General features: G+C 43.1%; 1 protein-coding gene, 1 long non-coding RNA gene and 1 other non-coding gene across 5 annotated transcripts in view; 2 read left to right on the plus strand and 1 right to left on the minus strand.

The window, feature by feature from the left end:
- LOC139035280 (uncharacterized) overlaps positions 1 to 9,375 on the minus strand; it is a 16,006-nt gene extending 6,631 nt beyond the window's left edge. The window contains exons 1-2 of the long non-coding RNA XR_011487947.1: positions 9,224 to 9,375; positions 235 to 409 (exon numbers count right to left, since the gene is read on the minus strand). This is a non-coding gene — a long non-coding RNA (uncharacterized lncRNA). The remainder of the gene's footprint in view (positions 1 to 234; positions 410 to 9,223) is intronic.
- LOC139035381 (small nucleolar RNA SNORD2) lies at positions 2,394 to 2,448 on the plus strand. The gene has a single exon (XR_011488043.1). It is a non-coding gene; the product is annotated as a small nucleolar RNA SNORD2 (small nucleolar RNA).
- Positions 8,355 to 23,144, plus strand: part of MEAF6 (MYST/Esa1 associated factor 6) — a 24,565-nt gene continuing 9,775 nt past the window's right edge. For 2 of the 3 annotated variants that reach the window (XM_020880291.2, XM_020880292.2), the window contains exons 1-4: positions 8,355 to 8,497; positions 9,690 to 9,805; positions 13,263 to 13,350; positions 13,539 to 13,584. In XM_020880291.2, coding sequence (XP_020735950.1) covers positions 8,408 to 8,497; positions 9,690 to 9,805; positions 13,263 to 13,350; positions 13,539 to 13,584 — 340 coding nt within the window. In that variant the 5' untranslated portion in view covers positions 8,355 to 8,407. Of the gene's footprint in view, positions 8,498 to 8,761; positions 8,932 to 9,689; positions 9,806 to 13,262; positions 13,351 to 13,538; positions 13,585 to 23,144 lie in introns of those variants that run through there. The other variant, XM_020880293.2, reaches the window with a different exon arrangement.

Genomic DNA, 23,144 nt, shown 5'->3' on the forward strand with positions numbered 1-23,144 from the left:
AACAATGTTGTGATTGTTTCAGGTTTTACAGCAAAGTGATTCAGTGATACATACGCATGTATCTATTTTTCCTCCCCGTTAGGTTGCCCTCCGAGATTCGAAAACTTCCCCCAGACCCGCCGGTGCGAGGGTTTCCTGGTGATTGGAAACTTCCTCTATTAGGACTCCCTTCCCGGGACGGTCTCCGTCCCTAACTATTTTGTCTCTCTTTTTACCTTTTATATTTTGTCCTACCTCCTTTCGAAGACGATGGGCTGCTTTTCTGGGTGCCTGATGTCCTCTGCTAGGGATCAGAAGTTGTTTTGTGGCATTTGCTCAGCGTTCAAATGATCTTTCAATGAATTTGTGGGGGAGAAAGTGGTCTCCCCATCCTATTCCTCCGCCATCCTAGCTCCTCCCTCGCATGTATCTAAAAAATTAAAAAAATTTTTTTTGTATTATTGTGTTAAGGTGCCACGGTATAGCTTGGTTTTTAAAGTCTTAGAAGTTATATATATATTCTTACATATAATTATGATTTTATATGGTACACACATGGTTTTTTTTTTTTTTTTTAAGTATTTTATTTAATTGGAGGCTAATTACTTTACAGTATTGTAGTGGTTTTTGCCATACATTGACATGAATCAGCCATGGGTGTACATGTGTTCCCCATCCTGAACCCCCCTCCCACCTCCCTCCCCATCCTACCCCTCAGGGTCATCCCAGTGCACCAGCCCAGAGCACCCTGTCTCATGCATCGAACCTGGACTGGCGATCTATTTCACATACGGTAATATACATGTTTCAATGCTATTCTCTCAAATCATCCCACCCTCGCCTTCTCCCACAGAGTCTAAAAGACTGTTCTGTACATCTGTGTCTCTTTTGCTATCTCACATATAGGGTCATCGTTACCATGTTTCTAAATTCCATATATATGCATTAGTATACTATATTGGTGCTTTTCTTTCTGACTTAGTTCACTCTGTATAATAGGCTCGAGTTTCATCCACCTCATTAGAACTGATTCAAATGTATTTTTAATGGCTGAGTAATATTCCATTGTATATATGTACCACAACTTTCTTATCCACTTGTCTGCTGATGGACATCTAGATTGCTTCCATGTCCTGGCTATTATAAACAGTGCTGTGATGAACATTGGGGTACATGTGTCTCTTTCAATTCTGGTTTCCTCGGTGTGTAATCCCAGCAGTGGGATTGCTGGATCATATGGCAGTTCTATTTCCAGTTTTTTAAGGAATCTCCACACTGTTCTCCATAGCGGCTGTACTAGTTTGCATTCCCACCAACAGTGTAAGAGGGTTCCCTTTTCTCCACACCCTCTGCATCATTTATTGTTTGTAGACTTTTGGACAGCAGCCATTCTGACCAGTGTGAGGTGGTACCTCATTGTGGTTTTGATTTGCATTTCTTTGATAATGAGTAATGTTGAGCATCTTTTCATGTGTTCGTTAGCCATCTGTATATCTTCTTTGAAGAAATGTCTGTTTAGTTCTTTGGCCTATTTTTTGATTGGGTCATTTATTTTTCTGAAATTGAGCTGCAGAAGCTGCTTGTATATTTTTGAGATTAATTCTTTGTCAGTTCTTTCGTTTGCTATTATTTTCTCCCATTCTGAAGGCTGTCTTCTCACCTTGCTTATAGTTTCCTTTGTTGTGCAAAAGCTTTTAAGTTTAATTAGGTCCCATTTGTTTATTTTTGCTTTTATTTCCATTACTTTGGGAGGTGGGTCATAGAGGATCCTGCTGTGATTTATGTCAGAGAGTGTTTTGCCTATGTTTTCCTCTAGTTTTATAGTTTCTGGTCTTATGTTTAGATCTTTAATCCATTTTGAGTTTATTTTTGTGTACACACATGGGTATATTTGTTAACACCCTTCCATTTGTGGATATTAGTAGTTGATGAGGAATGAAATGATGCTACTTTAATCAGAGTCTAAGTGTGACACGCACATAACACGCCAGTAATGCCTGCTTGTGAGAGAATGTTCTGGACCCTCAAGGTTCCTGGATGTGTGAGTTTATATAAAAGTGCTATTGATTTAAATCAAAAGTTTGGAATTTAAAGCTTCATTCAGTCTCCTGGGTCAACTTTCCAGTGTATTTATCAAGTGGGAGACAATTTTAAAAGACAGTTGAATTGTTTACATTACTCTAAAGTTGGGGCTTCCCTGGTGGCTGCAGTAAAGAACCATCTGCAGTGCAGGACATGTGGGTTCGATTCCTGGACTGGGAAGATCCCATGGAGGAGGCAATGGCTACCCACCACAGTATTCTTACCTGGAGAATTCCATGCATAGAGGAACCTGGTGGGCTACAGTCCATGGGGTCACAGAGAGTTAGACACTACTGAGCGACTAACACTTTCACACGTTTACATTGAAGTTAAAGTGAATTAATCCAACTGACCTGAAATGAAGAGAATACTCATTGCTGATCACTTTTATTGTTTGGGCATAATTCATGTTCCAAATGGAATACATGGTGTGAACTAGAAGTAACGGTTTGATGTGGGATCGGTAAATATGTATCCTACTTTAAAAAAAAAGAAAAAGAAAAAAAAAGTGAATTAATCCAATCAATGATTGCATAAAATTCCTATGCTAGCAACTGGCATACAGCTGAGTTAGAGCAGTACTTTGGAGGTGCCATGCAGCTTGTAAAAGAGATGGTATTTGTTTTTAGTTTTTATTTGGTTGAAGTGTATTTGATTTACAATGTTAGTTTCAGGTGTACAACACAGTGATTCAGTTGTACACACACACACATGAAATAGGTAACCAGCAGGGGCCTACTGTATAGCACAGGGAACTATACTCAATATTTTGTAATAACCTATAAGGGAAAATAACCTGAAAAAGATTATATATATACGTGTGTGTGTGTGTGTGTGTGTGTGTATTTGTGTGTGTGTTGTTGCTGTTCAGTCTCTCAGTCGTGTCCAACTCTTTGCTATCCCATGGACTGCAGCATGCCAAGCTTCCCTGTCCCTTACAATCTCCTGGAGTTTGTTCAGACTCATGTCCATTGAACCAATGATGCCATCCAACCACCTTATCCTCTGTTGCTGCCTTCTCCTGCCTTCAATCTTTCCCAGCACCAGGGTCTTTTCCAATGAGCTGGCTCTTTGCATCAGGTGGCCAAAGTATTGAAGCTTCAGCTTCCGCCTCAGTCCTTCCAATGAATATTCAGGGTTGATTTCCTTTCGGATTGACTGGTCCGATCTCCTTGCTGTCCAAGGGACTCTCAAGAGTCTTCTCCAACACCACAGTTTGAAAGCATCAGTTCTTCGGTGCTCAGCCTTCTTTGTAGTCCAGCATTCACATCTATACATGACTACTGGAAAACCATAGCTTTGACTAGATGGAGCATTTAACATGTGCACAACAAGTACATACATTAACTCATTCATCCACATAACCTTATGAGTAGGGCTTCTATTATCATTATATTTTGCAGACGCCAAAACAGTAAAATAATTTCTAGACTTGATGTGAAGAGCTGACTCATTGGAAAAGAACCTGATGGGAAAGACTGAAAGCAGGAGGTGAAGGGGGCAACAGAGGATGAGATGGTTGGATGGCATCATTGACTCAATGGACATGAGTTTGAATTCATGTCCATTCATATTCACTAACTCTGGGAGATAGTGAAAGACGGGGAAGCCTGGCATGCTGCAGTCCATGGGGATGCAAAGTACATCGGAAATGACTGTACAACACCAACAATTTCTAGACAGAGACTAGCACTCAGAAATGCCTAAGGTATTCAGTGAGGCTTTGAAAGCACTTGAAGTTCAGTAGGGGAAAGAAGGTGATTGAGACTTCTGGTTTCTATTAATGACTGCCTAAGTTATTTTTATGAATCCTGATGAAAACAGCTAAAATTTCTGAATAAGAAATAAATTTAAAAAAATCTCTTGGGCTTCCCTTGTAGTCTAGCAGTTAGGAATCCGTCAGCCAATGCAGGGGACATAGGTTCAATCCCTGGTCTGGGAAGATCCAATGTACCAAGGGGCAAATAAGCCTGAGGACATAACTAGTAAGTCAGTGCTCCAGAGCCTGTGCTCTGCAACAAGAGAAGCCCCCACAATTAGAAGCCCAGGCACTGCAAGTAGAGAGTATGCCCTACTCACCACAACTAGAGAAATCCTGTGCGCAGCCAAAAATAAACTTAAAAAAATAATAAAACTTAAAAAAATTTTCTTAAGGCATCCAGGAACTGACAAGTAGAGTTACCAAGCCCAAAGTGAAGATCCTAATCCAAAGAGCAATGGCGCACGGATGCCTGGAAACCACTTTCAATATAAAGGCAAACCGTACTCGATTCCAGCATATCAGACCTTACCCTGGATGGAATGGGACAAACATCAAAACCCAGAGCACACATACCATGAGTCTAATAGAACATCTTTCCAACAAAAATCTGGCACACCAAAGGGCTATATCTTTCAGAATAAAAGAGCAGGTCAGAAATTGAATCCTCCCAGGGATTTGCAGGCTGGGAGCTCAGAAAACCTCAAGTCTTGAACTTGGCTTAAGATGACCCTGTACTAAATACAAAGGAAAAAAAGAAGAAAATAAAATGACCCTATACTATTCGTGCCTCCAGATGTTGGATATAAATAAATAAATGAAATTAGTCTTTGGAGGAAGAGCTATATTATCTCCCAGTTATTTCCACATCTTATTCTGCAAAGAACCAATTATTTTTTAAAGTATACAAGTAAAGATTATTGCCAACAGAAATAATGGATAAAATAAACTGATTGTCAAAGGCTTCAAATACTTGAATTCAAGGTACTATATATAAAATGTTCATGGTTGCTATTTTCAAGAAATATATGACAAGCTTAAAAATACCCATCGGGAACAAGAATGGCAATGAGTGAAATGAGAGTTATTCAAAAGACCAACTAGAACCTTTTTAGAAAAGAAAAATATAATAACTAAATCCATCAATGAACTCCTTTAACAGAAGCTTCAGGGAGAATTAGTGAACTGGAGGATAGGTCAAAAGAAATTATCCATGCACATAAATTTAACAACTTAGAGAAAATGGATCAATTCCTCAAAACCCATAAAATTACCAAAATTCACCTGAAATTAAATAGATCATCTGAATAATCCTGTAACTATTTTAAAAATTGAATTTGTAATTTAAAAACTTAAAAAAAAAATCCAGGTCCAGTTGGTGATAGTTTCATTGAAGTAATCTACCAGTCATTACAAGAGGAATTAGCACCATTCTATACAATCTCCAGAAATTAGAAAAGTAGGGAATACCTCTCAGCTCACTTTATAATGCCATTATTATTTTCACTTTATAATGCCATTATTATTTTGATACGAAAACCAGACTGGACAGTACAAAATAAAAAACTACAGATCAATATCCCATGAACTTAGCTACTAAAATCTTCAGTAAAATATTAGCAAACTAAATCTAGCAATATGTAACAAGAATTATGCAAGATGGCCAAGGGGTTTATTCCAGATATGTAAGGCTGGTTCAACATGTGAAAATGAATTGATTTAACATTTGAAAATATACTGATGTAGTAATCCACTGTATCAAGAAGCTAAAGATAAATAAAAATCATATGATCATGTCAATTAGTTTTGAATAACAAAATTCAACACCCATTCTTTGGCTGCCCTGGGTTTTCATTGCTGCGCATGGGCTGTTTTGTTGTGGATCAAGGGTTTCTTGTGTGTGGCATGGATTCTAGAGTACGCAGGCTCAGTAGTTGCGGGGTATGGGCTTAGTTACCCCTTGGCAAGTGGAATCATCTCAGACTAGAGATCAAACCTGTGTTCCCTGCATTGGTAGGTGGATTCTTAGCCACTGGACCACCAGAAAAGTACCTCAACACCCATTTATGATAAAAAAAAAAACTATCAGTAAACCAGAAATACAGGGGAACTTCCTCTACTTGATAAGACTGAATACCTTCCTCTTAAGGAATAAGTCAAGGATATCTGCTCTGGCCATTCTTATTCAACAGAGTACTGGAAATCTATCCAGCACAGTAAGACAAGAAAAGGAAATAGAAAGCACATAGATTGAAAAGGGGGGAAAAAACTTCCCTATTTGCAGATGAAATGATTGTCTATTTTAAAAAGTCCCAGTGGAGGATTTGAACATCGCTGCAGAGCAACTGAGGCCGTGTGCCACAGCTACTGAGCCCGTGCCCTGAGCCTGTGAGCCCGAACTGGGAAGCCCGCGCTCGGCAGCAGAGAAGCCACCGCAATGAGGAGCCTGTGTACTCCAAGTGAGAGTCGTTCCTGCTCACTGCAACTAGAGAAAACCCTCTGCAGCAACAAAAGATCCAGTACAACCAAAAATAATAAATAGAGGCTTCCCTGGGGGCTCAGTGATAAAATAGCAGCCTGCCAACGCAGTGTTGAGTCCTGCCCCCCAGGCCACAGAAGTGGAGCCCAGAACCAGGGTCACCTCTGAAGCTGACTGAGCCCCTTTGTAACTAAGCCCCTTTTGTTTCCAAAAGCCCCCCTGACTTCCTGACTCCCAATTAGGCAAAGATGTCCACTTCAGCAAACACCCTATAGCACCCCAACCAGTCACCTAACACCAACCTTCCAGCAGGAATTTTCTTTGTTTTGAGGCTATAAAAGTTGGCTACTAACCCACAAAAACTGTCAACTCTCCCTGGTCTGTCAGGAGGTTGGCCCACTGCGCTCTCAGCACCCACTTTATCTCTGCTCCTTGTTCTTAATATACTCACTCCCTGCTGGAATTGTGTGTCTGGAAATTCTTTACCAACCTACACTCAAACTGCTCATCATGCAGGAGATACGGGTTCGATTCCTGGTCCACGAAGATTTCACATGCTGCAGGACAACTAAGTCCGTGTGCCTCAATTGCTGAGCCTGTGTGCTCGAGCCCAGGAGCCACAGCTGCTGAGCCCATGTGCTGTAACTGCTGAAACTTGAACTCTCTAGATAGAGCCTGTGCTCCTCAACAAGAGCGGCCACCACAAGGAGAAGCCTTAGCACCACAGTTAGAGAGTAGTTTTGAATTATTGTTATAAAACCCTTCATCACATCCTCCCAGGGTGGAACACAGCTTTTTTGAGACAGAAGACCAGTTTGTCTCCCCTTTGCCTGGCAAAGTGATAGAGCTATCCTTTTCTACTTCACTCAAAACTCTGTCTCCAAGATTTGATTTGGCACAAGTGTACGGAGAGGCCAAGCTTTCCGTAACAACATTAGACTTACAGCAATTGTATTAGGTATGCACTATTATTACCTCCATTATACAGATGAGGAAATTGAGACAAGTGAAATTTAGCTACCTGCTCTAGATGGCACAGCCTCATCAGTGGTAGAGGTAGGATTTTTAAAATTTTAATTTTTTTATTGAAGTATAGTTGATTCACAATGTTGTATTACTTTCAGTATATGTGCTGCCGAAGCGAGCACTGCAATGTTGTATTACTTTCAAGTGTATAGAAAAGCGATTCACATATATAGAATCTTTTTCAGATTCTTTTCCTTTATAAGTTATTACAATATAATGAGTATAGTTTCCTGTGCTATAGAGTAGTCCTTGTTGGTTATCTATATTATATATAGTAGTGCCTATATATCAGTCCTAGACTGCTAATTTATTCCTTGCCCCCTTCCCCCTTTGGTAATCGTAAATTTGTTTTCTGTGTCTGAAAACACACAGAATAATCATCTTCCAGACCTCAGCTTTGTTCCTCCTCCTCCATTTCTGCCACCAGCGAGGTGTCTGTTCTGGCTCGTTTGCGCCCTTAACCACCACACATACTTGTCTCTCTAAGGGGCAATAGGGAGCCACTGAAAGGTTTTTACCCAGAAAGTGACACATTTGTTTTATAAAAACAAGTCATCCTGGCACCACTTTGGATAATGGATTAAATGGAGCTAAGGATAGAAACAGGAGGCTGTTGGAATAATGTCTCCAAAAATGAGAGCCTGGATGAATGAGGGAGGTGGCAGGCAAAAGAAAAAACAGATTGGCGAGCTTTGTTGGAGTCAAGTCCACAGGACTTGGTTTTGGATCGGATTAAGGGGGTGAAGAAGGGTGAGGCTGGTACACAGGTTTCTGACTCAAGTAATTCCGCGGACACTAACAAGTCATTCACTGACGAGACTTCCAAGAAGTCTTATTTTGGACACGGTGAATCTGCAGTGCAGAAACGCGGCCGGGACCTAGGGCAGAGGCCACCCCCGGGGTCCTGCTGGCAGGGGCGCGCTGAGCCCGCAGGCGGGAGCTCTGGGGGGCGCCCAGCGCACCTCCGGAAACCGCGCGCGCAGGCGCAGTGTGGCGGCGGGCGCCCCCTGGCGGGCGGTGGCGCGAAGGGACCGCCCCCAGACTGGCGCCGCCGCCGCCGCCGCTGCCCGCCTCAGCCCAACATGGCGATGCACAACAAGGCGGCGCCGCCGCAGATCCCCGACACCCGGCGGGAGCTGGCGGAGCTCGTGAAGCGGAAGCAGGAGCTGGCGGTGAGGGCCGGCACCGGGGGTGCCCGGGTGGGGGCCCCCGCGCTTGCCCTCGTCTCCAGGCCCGGGCCCAGCCGCTCCGGGCCGTTCGTTACTCCCCGGGCGCAGCGCGGCGGCTGGGAGTCCGCCGGCCTGAGGACGGCTGCGCATTGCGCGGCCCGCCGGCGCCTCAGCTTCCCGGCCGGGCGGATCCGGAGCCGGGAGCCGGGGGCGGGGCGCGAAGCGGGGGAGGGGGAGGGAGGCTAGGCCGGCGGAGGCGTGGAGGGAGGATGGCGCCCGCGGGTGGGGGCTGCCTTGTGGGAGCCCTGCAGCGACAAGGGTCCGCGAGCTCCGCGGGCTGGATGAGGGCGGGCGGCTCTGGGCTCTTGGAGCGATTGGGCGGCAGGCGTGCCGGCAGGGTGGAGATCGGCTCGGACTCGGCGATGGGCTCTGGGGAGGTGGGGTAGGAGACGGATGTGGGAGGGGAGACCCGCACATCCATTCTGACCTTTGGAGGATGGAGGGGAGTTAATGTCTTTGCGGGGAATAGGAGTAGATCCGTTGGATGGGGCTTTTGATGGGCAGGCGTGGGATGTGTTTGGGTACATCTTAGAAGATGACAGATGAGGGGGAGCGGACTCAGTCTAGGGAATTAGAAATTGTGACACGCGCCCGGGGCCCCTTGTTCCTGGTGGCTAAGCCCTCCCTCCCCTTGCGTTTTTGGCTGGAGCACCGGGAGGCGCATCTTACCTGAAGCTGCCCTTCCAGGTTTCCATAGCAACCGGCAGCCCAGTGCAGGTGGCCTTTCGGAGCTTGCAGGGAGGGGAGCGAGTTGGCGCTGGAAGGCTGCTCATCCTTCGCTCTCCGGTAGCGGTATCGTTTATGCGTGGGTGTGGAGACTGCTCACCTTCTTCCTCCGCGGAGTTTCTTGAAAGCTGGGTTTCCACGAAGCCTCTGAGTATATGCAGACGTTTGCCTGGGTGTACATTTTTCTGGGGACAGACTCTGTTTCATTTTATTCTTAAAGGCACCCAGCAAGACAGGTCTAGACCGTCTTGTCTGAAACAGCCTGCCCCTGCCCACGTCATCCTTCTCCACACGGCTGGCTCGGTGTCGTTGAACTTGAATTTCCAAGCCTGATACCAGGATTTCAGTTTGGTCCGACTTAATGCTTGCATGTAAAAGGCATCAACTGCTTCCTTGTCTTTCATCTCAGGAAACACTGGCAAACTTGGAGAGACAGATCTATGCCTTTGAAGGAAGCTACCTGGAAGACACGCAGATGTATGGCAACATTATTCGTGGCTGGGATCGGTATCTGACCAACCAAAAGTGAGTGACTGAGGCCTGTAGTGTTGCTTTGTGCCCTAGTAATGTTTGCGTTTGTGGCTTCCCTGGTGGCTCAGTGGTAAAGAACCCGCCTGCCAATGCAGGAGATGTGGGTTCCTTCCCTGGGTCAGGAGGATCCCCTGGAGAAGGAAATGCCAACCCACTCCAGTATTCTTGCCTGGAAAATCCCATGGACAGAGGAGCCTGGTGTGCTGCAGTCCATGGGGTCTCAAACCATCTGACACGACTTGTGACTAAGCAACAACAACTGTATTTGTGATCAGGACTACGTATGTCCTTGGTATTAGCTTTGGAGGGAAGCAGTAGTAAGGTGGGGTGGACAGAGGTCTGCATTTGAGCTTGGACTCTGGTTCAGCCCCTGCCTTACCGAGTAACCCTGGACAAATTCTACATCTGTATAGTAGGGGAAGTCTGGCCAATGGCACAGGGTTGTATGAGGCTTAAATGGAATACAGCATATAATACTTTATATACCAGCATGCCTCTTGGTATTTTGTACATTTTAATCAGTCAAGAGTTCCGCCCTCACAGGATTTGCCCTACCTATATGCCAGCTGTGCTGTGGTTTATTTAGTAATATTATTCTTAAAAACTTTCTAATTTTTTGGAAAATTTTCGAATCTAGAGAAAAACTGAAAGAAAAGTTCATGATCTTTTGGTACCCTTCATTGATCACCAGTTGTTAACTTCTTGTCACATTTGCTTTCTTGCTTTTCTCTTTGTGTAATTTATAAGCACACACCCCTCTGCGGGCATGCCTGCTTAGTCACTCAGTGGTGTCCAACTCTTTGTGACCCCACGGACTATAGCCTGCCAGGCTCCTCTCTCCATGGGATTCTCCAGACAAGAATACTGGAGTGGGTAGTCATTACCTTTTCCAGGGGATCTTCCTGACCCAGAGATCGAACCTTGGTCTCCTGCATTGCAGGCAGATTCTTTACCATCTGAGCCACCAGGGAAGCCCATACATCCCCATATCTATACTTAAAAAAAAATTTTTTTTGGAAATAATTATAGATACATTGGCAAAAAACAATACAGAGAGGTTCCATATACCCTTCACTCAGTTTTCCCCAGTGGTTGGGTTTTATGTAACCATATAGTACAATGGTAAACCAGGAAATTGACATTGGTACAATGTGTATGTTTAGTTCTGTCATTGTATCAAGTGGGTAGCTTCCTATAACCACCACTGCAGTAAAGATATAGAACTCTTCTGTCCCCACAAAGATCTCCCTCATGCCACCCCCTGTAGTCGTATCTCTCCTTTCTTCCATTATATGTATATATACTTGTTGCTAAACCATTCAGAAATTAAAAGCAGATCTTGCGACACTTCTTCCCTAATTGTGTCAGCAGATACCTCCTAAGAATAAGAACATCTTTCTTAACATAACCACAATTATGCCTAGAAAATTAGCACTGCATTAATAGTATTATCTAATATACAGTCTTTATTCATACTTCCCCTAATGGTCCCCAAAATGCATTGCTATAGCTTGTTTTGAACCAAGTAGTGTTTGTGCATTCCATTTGGCTGTTATGTGTCTTTAGTCTCTTAATTTAGGATCTTCCCAACCTTTTCATGGAGAAGGCAATGGCGCCCCACTCCAGTACTCTTGCCTGGAAAATCCTATGGAGGAAGGAGCTTGGTAGGCTGCAGTCCATGGGGTTGCTAAGAGTCGGAAACGATTGAGCAACTTCACTTTCACTTTTCACTTTCATGCATTGGAGAAGGAAATGGCAACCCACTCCAGTATTCTTACCTGGAGAATCCCAGGGACGGGGGAGCCTGGTGGGCTGCCTTCTGTGGGGTCGCACAGAGTCGGACACGACTGAAGCGACTTAGCAGCAGCAGCAGCAACCTTTTCAGTGGTGAGCTTATTTATGACATTATCTTGTAGAATGTACAAATTCTAGGTTTTTCTTGTTGTGACTTCATGAGGGATCCTTTAAATATTTTTGGCAAAAATGTTGAATTACTGATTGTGTACCTCTTGTTTACCTCTGAGTTGTTTTTTCTTTTCTTGACTGCCCCATGCCATATGCCGGATCTTAGTTCCCTGACCAGGGATTGAACCTGTGCTCCTGTAGTGGAAGCATGGAGTTCTAACCACTGGACCACCAGGGAAGTCCCTGTTTACCCTTGTGTTATCAGACAGCTCATAATGACAGATTGCCCCATTGTTGGTGCTGCTAAGTTTGATTCTGTAATTTCACGATTGTCAAAGTTATTTTTTTCTTTTCATAATTGACGATTTCAGAGGTTATACTTTTTTAGAAGTGTGAATATGCTACTCCACCAGTTTTTGTCACTGGTTTTAGTGTTCATTGTTGATTCTTATCTGAATCAGTTATTATAATGGAGGTTGCAAAATGATGATTCTAATTTTACTGTTCCTTTTACATTTGTTACTAGCATTCCGAAAGAAGAGTCGTCCCTTTTTATCTTCTTTCCCTTTCATTCTGTCTTTCTCTCTCTCTTTAGAATCCTTGTAGATGCATGGATTTAAAGACAAAACCCAAAAAACCCCCAGTGTATTGGGGTCTAGTGCTGTCACTTTTTTATGCTAGAGGTTTATTTTATTATTTAGTATAAATTAATTTATTGAAATCTATACAAAGAAGTACATAAATCATGAATTTACAACTCACTGACTTTTCACGCCGCAACACACCCATCATTATTGTTTTTGATGCTTGTTTGTCACTCATTTGGGTTCAACTCTGCGACTCTGTGGACTGTGGCCTGCCAGGCCCCTCTGTCCATGGGATTCTCCAGGCAAGAATACTAGAGTGGGTTGCCATTCCCTTCTCCAGGGGATCTTCCCGACCCAGGGATTGAACCCCGGTCTCCCACATTGCAGGTGGATTCTTTACCAGCTGAGCCACCAGGAAAGCTTAATTTGTCCAAAAAGTGGCCAGAGGGAGCCTCCCCAAGCCCATTCCTTTGACATGACCCTGTTATCTGAGCACTTTGTTGTTTTCTGTCACCTTGTACTTTGCTTGTCCCAGGCCTGGTATCAGTTATTTCTCTGAGGAACCCTGGTTCTTTCTTTAAATTTTTAAATTCGGGTTATTAATCAGAGATACTTCATAGCACTAGTCTGTGCTAGATGTTTTTAATAATAGGCATTAAAATAAATACATTTTAAATACATATTTAAATACATATTGAATACATGAAAATGACTCTGAACTTTAAAGCTAAAGTCATCCCATGTGTCACAGTGGATCACATACCATACATTGGAAAACACTGCTCTGTGTGTAGGCATTCAGCATGAATGTCATTGTGGTCAATCCAGGTGGTGTGGAGGTGTTTCCGTAATGAACTTCATAATTAAAAAAAAGACTTCCTTATATTTGTCCTGGGGCATCCTCAGCTTGAGCCATAGGAGTAGCTTGGTGCTTACAATGAGTTTCTTGTGTGTTTTAGAAACTCCAATAGCAAAAACGACAGAAGGAACCGGAAGTTTAAGGAAGCAGAGCGGCTCTTCAGTAAATCCTCAGTTACTTCAGCAGCTGTAAGTGAGGTGGGGGTGGGGGGGAGGATCTTTCTGTGGCCCATTGTTAAGGAAGCCCTCAGTTAAATTCCTGTGAGTTTTCCCTTTCCCGTCTGTCTGTGAGTAGGTTGTCTCTTTCCTTTCTGTCTGTGAGTGCTCTCCTGAGACCTGTAATAATTTTTTTGGTAACTGGTAGTTTTTTTTTTTAGGCAGTGAGTGCTTTGGCAGGAGTTCAGGACCAGCTCATTGAAAAGAGTAAGTTTATTTATATTTTTACTTTTTCATCAATTTATATTTGAGCTACCATTACTCCTATATTTAACTTTAGTCCAACTGTGTATCTGAATACTGCATGTCTTTTTCTTGCTTCTTTCTGGAAGTTAGGAGCCCTTTTGGATATCCTTAATCATGTCTTTCTCTGTGGAAGAAACTACCATGTCCCTCCTGCCTTTTCAGTCACTTGAAGATTCACTTTAGCTGCTCAAAGACACAGAAATATGTTTTCACTCCTGTGAAGTCTTAGGAAATTTTTTTTTTAGTTAAAAATAACCCTTTTTATCATGGAAAATTTCAGACATATCTAATAAATTCCTGTGTACCCAATTGAATCATTCTTAGGAAATTCTGATGCTATGAATGGACTGTACCTGTGTGTTGTTAAATTTAAGATGGAAAGCAGATTGTATTTACTTTGTAGAGAAATTGTATCATTCTCTGTGCTTAAGCCACACAGTCTAACTCCTTTCTAATTTCTAGTAATGAGACTTAGAGCTGCAGGGTTACCTTTCTGCATCAGACTCCAGGCAGATGCACTGGGTGCTCTCCCTGTGGGTCGGGTCGCTCTGAAACTCACCCTGCGTTTTGTACTGTGGCTGGGTACTTGCCCACGGCATGTGTCAGTGTGGGATCCAGTTGTTTTGTGTGCATTAGGGCACTGGTTTGAGGAAAATGGGTTTTGGTAGTTTGGGAATAGAACTACCCAGTGACTTCTATTATTATCTCTATATACAGATTTCTGAGTTTTTAGCCTCGTCCCTAACTCACTTCCCTGAGCTTTAGTCCTGCATTTCTAGAAAATTCTATAAAATGTCTTCTAGACATTTCCACTCAGTCAGACTCATTTTGTCTAAAACTGAGCCATGCTGTTTTCTTCAAAGTGTGTCTGCCCAATTATTTTGTTAGAGTACTCTATTCTCCCGCCTTCAAAACTTGGTGGGTAGCTTTGACTCCTTTCTACCAACGTCATCAGTTGGACTAAGTCTTTTTTTTGTTCCCCTTCACTATGACTGTCAGAATGGTTTGCTTTGCCTTTCACTCTTTTTGCCTTGGTATAGAATCTCTCCCTTATCCCCAGATTTTTGTGTAACAGATTCTATGGAATGATTCCTGTGTTCTTGATCTTTGGTGGCAATGGAAGAAGCAACCTTTTCTCTCAGAATTTGTACTTTTATGTCTTCAGATCTCAAGGATTTTGGAGTTTTGGGGTTTTGTATTTGGGGCATTTATTTTCAAACTGTTTTGAGAGTTTTCCTCAAACATGCATTGCTTTCATTTCCTTTGGCTTCTTCTGTACCTGCACTAGGAAGAGAATGGATTAGCATAGTCCCAAAGGGGAATTATATGCTAATTAGTGAAGCATTGTATATTTTTGTTAAAAGAATAAAGTAAAACAAGAATGAAAAACAAAACAGGCAGATTTTATCCAGTTCTCCTGTAAAAGGATCAGCAGTCTCCCCTGTCTGTTTTACTGGGCTTCTCTGAAGCTTTCATCAAAGCAAACCCCTCCAGCATCTACATCCTTGCGCAGGTAAGTGATGCTTGAGTGTAGTTCTCGGTGTCTTACTTTCTGCCTTTTAACGTTTCATGTTGATCTGAAGTCACTGCCTCAGACTGTTCAGTAGCTAGTCCTTCAAGTAGAGTGTCTCATTTGTAGATTTATTTAACTTAAAATCTGATGTTACTTGCTCTAAGAATGAGTCGATCAGTTTTATGTCAATGTGTGTGTGTTTTCATGGTGGCAGCATCAGTCAGCTGCCCACCTCACTATTGTATCCTGAGATATTGTAACCCAGTTCTCTGCTGCCGCTTGCCTTCTGCTTCCATGAGCTGAGGAAGAAAATGATTGCTACTTTGTGGTTTCACTTTGTACTTTAACCGTGGTTAATCTAGTCTCCCTAGCTTCAGTCCCTCTTACAAACTGCTTCAAGCCTAAAAATCCTAAAACACAGATTTGCACAAAGAATGTAATACATATTAGTTGTTTGGTGTTACTTCCCTGTTCTGAAATTCAGGATGACTTCCTCTCCTTCTAGCAGCTCTTTTACTGCACATAACCTTGACTGATTGTTTGGAATTTGACTTGTGTGTTTGTAGATCTCGAACATGTTGAGATTTGAACACTTACTTCTGTTCTGGACAGGAAGGAAACACTTTAGTTTGCATTATCTCATTTAATCTAAAGCTACTCCTTGAGGATACATGTAGATTGTCAGTTCCTTGAAAGTGGGAAACATGGCTATAGCCCCCAGTGTCTAGCTCAATGTCTTAATCATAAGAGATCCTCAACACATGAGAGACAGAATTCCTGTTTTACAGATGAGAAAACAGGCTCAGAAAGGTTAAACAACAAATCAGTTCTTTTAACATCAGTTTGTATTGTCCCCCTAGATTAGATCTCCTAGTCTGATAGTTATGACTTCTCTCAACTGCCACTTCTCAAGCTCTCTGTTTAAGAGGTGGTGTTTGATTTATTTGTTCCAAGTACACCTTGTGTTTTCCCACCTCTGTGTTTTTGCTTGCGCTATTTTTTGTACTTATTTTGGCCTCTTGTTTCTTTCAAGGTCCAGTGTAGATTCCACCCCTGCAGTGAAGCTTTTCTGGAATAATCCACTCTTTTTTCTCTGACTCCCATAATACTTAGTATCCATATCAACCATTTAGAACATCGCTTACTGCATAGGCTCTCAATTCTTAGGGCTTTGATTTGATGAAGGCAGCTTTATCTGTGTTTGCACGTGTGTGGGGGTACATGTGTACCGGCTTTATAGAATATGACCAACTCATGCATCCGTTGACTCAGAATTCCCATAGCAACTGCCCCCAAATGAGTCAGCAGTTGATTTTGCTCCCAAATGTATTTGACTAAAACTGCAACATAGACAAAATTTGCCATATCTAATTTGCCTTTTTCTTACTTGTCTCCCACCTTTTTAGTTAAACCTTCTCTCCCCTGTGCCTAGCCCCTCCTCTGTTAGTCCCATGTCCCTTCTTTCATACTGGGATCCAAAGCTTTCTTATTTTTTTTAATTTGATTTTATTTGTAATTGGAAGATAATTATTTTACAGTACTGCAATGGTTTCTGCCATACATTACCGTGAATCAGCCATAGGTATACCATGTCCTCTCCCACTCACCTCCCTCCCCATCCCACTCCTCTAGGTTATCACAGAGCACTGGATGCAAATTTTTTGTGACCACATGCCCTGTCAGCCTAGTCCCTCCCCAGCCAGCGCCTCCACCACTTATGTTTCCAGTGATGGTTATTTTATTTTTTTAAATTTTGGCCGTGCTGGGTCTTTGTTGTGGTGCACAGGCTGTCTGTAGCTTTGGAGAGTGGGCTTCTCTTGTTCTGGCATTTGGGCTCTCGAGCGCGTGGGCTCACTAGTTGTGGTGTGCGGGCTTTTCTAGTTGCAGTGTGCTGGCTTAGTTGACCCACTGCATAGACAAGTGTGGATTCTTAACCACTAGACCTCCAGGGAAATCCTGGGAGATGATAAATTTTTACTTGAATAAATAGAATTGGGTAACAGAAAGAAAGACTGTCCTAACCATACTTCTCCATCTTATACTCATCTTCTTATATTTCATTAGATTTTTTGGGGCTTCCCTGGTGGCTTAGACGGTAAGGAGTCTGCCTACAATGCAGGAGACCTGGGTTTGATCCCTGGGTCGGGAAGATCCCATGGAGAAGGGAATGGCCACCCACTCCATTATTCTTGCCTGGAGAATTCCGTGGACAGAGGAGTCTGGCGGGCCACAGTGGGGTCTCAAAAAGTCAGATACAACTGAGCTGGAGAAATAGCATGTTCTCATTACAAGTGAGGCTGTTCAGAGGTGAATGTGAAAGAAGTTATTTGTTTCCTGAGGGACCCAGCATTAACAGTTTGGTTTTAATCTGACATATATTTCTGGACATAATCACACACACACAGAGCTGGAGTTTTTTTTTTTTTAAATAGAGATAGTGGATCAGTGCATACTGTCTGCTTTTTACTGTTTTGTCACACATGGCCCTGCCAGTTCAGTACACACATTGAGAGCAGTGTTGAGTTGTGATTAAAGAGTGTGATTTGGAATCAAGCCATCTGGTTTGAATCCCAGCTCTACAGCTTCTGAGCTGTGTAACTCCAGGCAGGTTCCTTAACCTCCCCAGCCCTCCGTTCCTTTCTCTGTAAAATGGACATCATAACTGTAGAGCTTTTGTGAGGGTTCCGTGTATTAATATATTTAAAGTGTGTGCAGCAGTACCTGGCTTAGGGTAAGGACCGTTGTGTCAGCTATTGTTAGTGTCTTATATTATTTTCTGTCTTTTTTTTTTCTGGCCATGCCATGTGGCATGTGGAATCTTAGTTCCCTGACCAGGGACAGCTAGGGAAGTCCCATGAGATTTCTTTTTTTTTTTTGGCTGCACTGCTTGACATGTGGAACTTCCCCAACTAAGGATTGAACCCCTGCCCTTTGCAATGTAAGCATGGAGTCTTAACCACTGGACCACCAGGGAGGTCTTAGCATCTTGCACTCGTTTTAAAAGCTGAAAAATACCTGCCAGTCTGGTTGTGCTTCCTCTGTTGATGAATATTCCCATCATCTCCGTCTTCCCCACTATGAACGGTGTCACAGTAAACATCCTTGTAACCATATGCTTTTTTATAATGCAGTTTTAATTTCTGTATGACAGAATCCCAGAAGTGGCATTACCGTGTCAGAGTGATATTCATAAATATAGTCCAGTTACTGTCCGTGGCATCAAGGGCAAGGTGTATGTGGTCTTTGTCCCCTTTCCTGGCACAGAGCTCCTAAAACTCTAGGATGTTCCAGAATATAAAGAATGACTACTATGGAAAAGAGCAGTCAGAGAGCTTCAGATGGGGGCTGTTTCCCTGAAATACCAATCCTTGATTAGAAACTTGGAACTTTGAGCCTTACCCCTGAAAACTCTAGGGAGTGGTGAGTTTGAGATTGGAGATTGAGTTAATTAATCATACCTGCAGTGAATGGAAAAAGAAATGGCAACCCACTCCAGTCTTCTTGCCTAGAAAATCCCATGAACAGAGGAGGCTGATGGGCTGCAGTCCATGGGGTCTCAAAGAGTTGGACATGACTGAGCTACTGACCACAAGTAGCGAAACCTCTGTGAAAACCCCTAAATGATGGAGTTACTGTTAGTGAACACGATGCGGCGTTGGAAAGGTTCCCGACCCAGAGAAGGCAAGGGACTCTACACGCCTTCCCATGCCTGGTCCTGTGTGCCTCCTCCTTTGGCCTGTGTCTGACTTGTATCCTTTATGATTAACCAGTGACAGGAAGTAGTGTTCCTGAGTTTTGTGAGCTATTCTAGTGAATCATCGACCTCTGATTTATACCTGGTCTGTTGGAGGTACGGGAGGCCCAGGACTTGTGGTGTCCAAAGTAGGGAGCTCTCTTGTGGGACTGAGCCCTTAAACTGTCAGGTCTACTGTGACTTCAGGAGTTAGGGTCAGAATTAAGTTAAATTGTTGGTATCTGGGAAATCAGAGAGTTGGTTGCCAGTGTTGGGAAATAACCATGGACTTACCAAAAAGAATCTTGTCATTCCCATTCTTAAAGGCATACCTTGGGAGGAATCACTGGGATAAAATAAGAGAGAAAAAGATCATTTTATTATTACTCTTTATTAGAGTAAATTCTCAATCTACACAAATAGAGACAAAATAACGAAGCCCTGTGTACCCGTCACATTGCCTCCCAGCCACCACACCATGGCTCATCCTGTCTCTTCCACACCCTACCTGCCCTCAGCTCCACTGCTTGTGTCGTGTTGAGAATCCCAGAAGTCTACACCTGCTTCCTGTGTACACTTCACCGTGTGTCTCCTGGTGACCGTTTTTAAATTGTGGTGAGAACACTAAACAGAAGGTCTACGGACTTTTTAAGTGCACGGCGTGCTGCTGTTACCTGTGCAGAGCTGCACTGCAGACCTCTCATCAAAGAGTGACACCCCGCTCACCCCTCCCCCAGCCACCTGTGCCCCGTTCTGCTCTCTGCCTCTGTGAGCTTGACTGTTTTAGATTCCTCATAAAAGTGCAATCGTGCAGTATTCATTTTCCTGTGACTGCCTTATTTCACTTAGTATGATCTCCTCCAGGTTCATCCATGTTATGGCACATGACAGGATTTCCTTCTTTTTAAGGCTGAATACTGTATTCCATTGTTATGTATATATCACGTTTTCTTTACCCAGTCATCTGTTGACAGACATTTAAGTTATATCCACATCTGGGCAATTGAATGATGCTGCAGTGAACACAATGAGAGTGAAAAAGCTCACTTAAAACTCAACATTCAGAAAACTAATCATGGCATCTGGTCCCATCACTTCGCAAATAGATGGGGAAACAATGGAAACAGTGACAGACTTTATTTTTTGGGGCTCCAAAATCACTGCAGATGGTGACTACAGCCATGAAATTAAAAGACACTTGCTCCTTGGAAGAAAACCTATGACGAACCTAGATGGCATATTAAAAAGCAAAGACATTACTGCCAACAAAGGTCCATCTAGTCAAAACTATGGTTTTTCCACTAGTCATGTATGGATGTGAGAGTTGGACTATAAAAAAAGCTGAGTGACAAAGAATTGATGGTTTTGAACTGTGGTGTTGTAGAAGACTCTTGAGAGTCCCTTGGACTGCAAGGAGATCCAACCAGTCAATCCTAAAGGAAATCAGTCCTGAATATTCATTGGAAAGACTGATGCTGAAGCTGAAACTCCAATATTTTGGCCACCTGATGCGAAGAACTGACTCATTTGAAAAGACCCTAATGCTGGGAAAGATTGAAGGCAGGAGGAGAAGGGGACAAAAGAGGATGAGATGGTTGGATGGCATCACCGACTCGATGGACATGAGTTTGAGCAAGCTCCAGGTGTTGTTGATGGACAGGGAAGCCTGGTGTGCTGCAGTCCGTGGTGTCGCAGAGTCGGACACGACTGTGCGACTGAACTAAACTGCAGTGAACACGGGAGCACAGATACTTCTTCAAGATCCTGATTCAGTTCTTTTGGATAAATACTCACAAGATTACTGGAGTGTATGGTACTTATGTAAACGGTAGACCCTTTATACTGTAATTGCACTTTAAAAACCCTAAACATAGCATGTATTAGTACTGCATTTGTTTAGTTTGGGCTGCATGGATCTTTGTTGTTGCTCACAGGCTTCCTCTGTTGCAGTGAGCAGGGCTGCTCTTCACTGCGGTGCACAGGTCTCTCACTGGGGTGGCTTCTCTTGTTGCGGAACACCAGCTCTAGACTCTCAGGTTCAGTAGTTTGGTACCAGCACGGGCTTAGTTGTCCTATGGCATGTGGAATCTTCCCGGACCAGGGGACCAACCTGTGTCCCCCTGCATTGGCAGGTGGATTCTTAATCAACCATAGAAGTCCTGCATCTCTTTAATGCTGAATAATACAGGCATGCTTTGTTTTATTGCACTTTGCAGATACTACACTTTTTACAAATTGAACATTTGTGACAACCCTGTGCAAACCATCTGACAGATGATGGTTTAACATTGTTTAGCAGTAAATAATCAAATTGCCAACATCCCCTGGATCATGGAAAAAGCAAGAGGGTTCCAGAAAAACATCTACTTTTGTTTTATTGACTGTGCCAAAGCCTTGGATTGTGTGGATCACAACAAACTGTGGAAAATTCTTCAAGAGATGGGAATACCAGACCACCTGACCTGCCTCCTGAGAAATCTTTATGCAGGTCAGGAGGCAACAGTTAGAACTGGACATGGAAAAATCGACTGGTTCCGAATCAGGAAAGGAGTATGTCAAGGCTGTATATTGTCACCCTGCTTATTTAACTTACATGCAGAGTAAGTTACTTACATCATGCGAAATGCTGGGCTGGATAAAGCACAAACTGGAATCAAGACTGCTTGGAGAAATATCAGTAACCTCAGATACACAGATGACACCACCCTTATGGCAGAAAATGAAGAAGAACTAAAGAGCCTCTTGATGAAAGTGAAAGAGGAGGGTGAAAAAATTGGTTTAAAACTCAACATTCAGAAAACTAAGATCAAGGCATGCGGTCCCATCACTTCATGGCAAATAGATGGGGAAACAATGGAAACAGTGTCAGACTATTTTTGGGGGCTCCAAAATCCCTGCAGATGGTAACTTCAGCCATGAAATTAAAAGACACTTGCTCCTTGGAACAAAAGCTATGACCAGCCTAGACAGCATATTAAAAAGCAGAGACATTACTTTACCAACAGAGGTCTGTCTAGTCAAAGCTATGGTTCTCCCAGTAGTCATGTATGGAGTTGGACCATATAGTGAGAGCTGGACTATAAAGAAAGCTGAGCAGCTGAAGAATTAATGCTTTTCAACTGTGGTGTTGTAGAAGACTCTTGAGAGTCCCTTGGATTACAAGGAGATCAAGCCCGTCAATCCTAAAGAAAATCAGTCCTGAATATTCATTGGAAGGACTGATGCTGAAGCTGAAACTCCAATACTCTGACTACCTGATTCGAAGAACTGACTCATTGGAAAAGACTCTGATGCTGGGAAAGATTGAAGGCGGGAGGAGAAGGGGACGACAGAGGATGAGATGGTTGGATGGCATCACCAACTCGATGGACATGAGTGAGCAAGCTCTGGGAGTTGTTGATGGACAGGGAAGCCTGGTGTGCTGCAGTCCATGGGGTCACAAAGAGTTGGACACAACTGACTGACTGAACTGAACTGATTTTTAAGTTAAGATATGTACATTTCTTTAGACATAATGCTGTTTCACACTTACTAGACTACAGTATAGTATAAATATAACTTATATGTACTGGGAAACCAAGAAATTTGTGTGATTCTCATTATTTTGATACTTGCTCTATTATGGTGATCTGGAACCGAATCCACAAGATATGCCTGTATTCCATTGCATGGATATACCATTTTTATTTATTTATGTATTCATCAGTTGACAGACTTGCATGCTTAAGTTGCTCAGTTGTGTCCAACTCTATGACCCCATTGATTGTAGCCCACCAGGCTCCTCTGTCTGTGGAATTTCCCAGGCAAGAATACTGGAGTGGGTTGCCATTTCCTTCTCCAAGAAGATCTTCCCAACCCAGGGACTGAACCCATGTCTCCTGTGTCTCTTGCATTGCAGGTGGATTCTTTACCCACTGAGCCATCAGGGAAGCCCACGGTGAATAATGCTTCTGTGAACATTTATGACCAGTTATGTGTGAACATGTTACCACTTCTCTTGGATATGCACTCAGGTGTAAAGTTGCTGGTGGTTTGTTAACTCAATATTTAACCTCTTGAGGTGTTTTCCAAGGTGATGGTACAAGTTTACATTCCCAGCAGCCCTGTTGAAAGGTTCCAGTTTCTCCGCATCCTCACCAACACTTGCTACTGTTTGTCTTTCTATTATAGCCACCCTAGTGTTAGGAAGGGCTACCTACTTGTAGTTTTGTTTTGCATTTCCCTAATGACTAATGGGAGAAGGCAATGGCACCCCACTCCAGTACTCTTGCCTGG

The sequence above is a fragment of the Odocoileus virginianus genome, chromosome 5 (genome assembly GCF_023699985.2).
Source record: "Odocoileus virginianus isolate 20LAN1187 ecotype Illinois chromosome 5, Ovbor_1.2, whole genome shotgun sequence".
Lineage (NCBI taxonomy): Eukaryota > Metazoa > Chordata > Mammalia > Artiodactyla > Cervidae > Odocoileus > Odocoileus virginianus.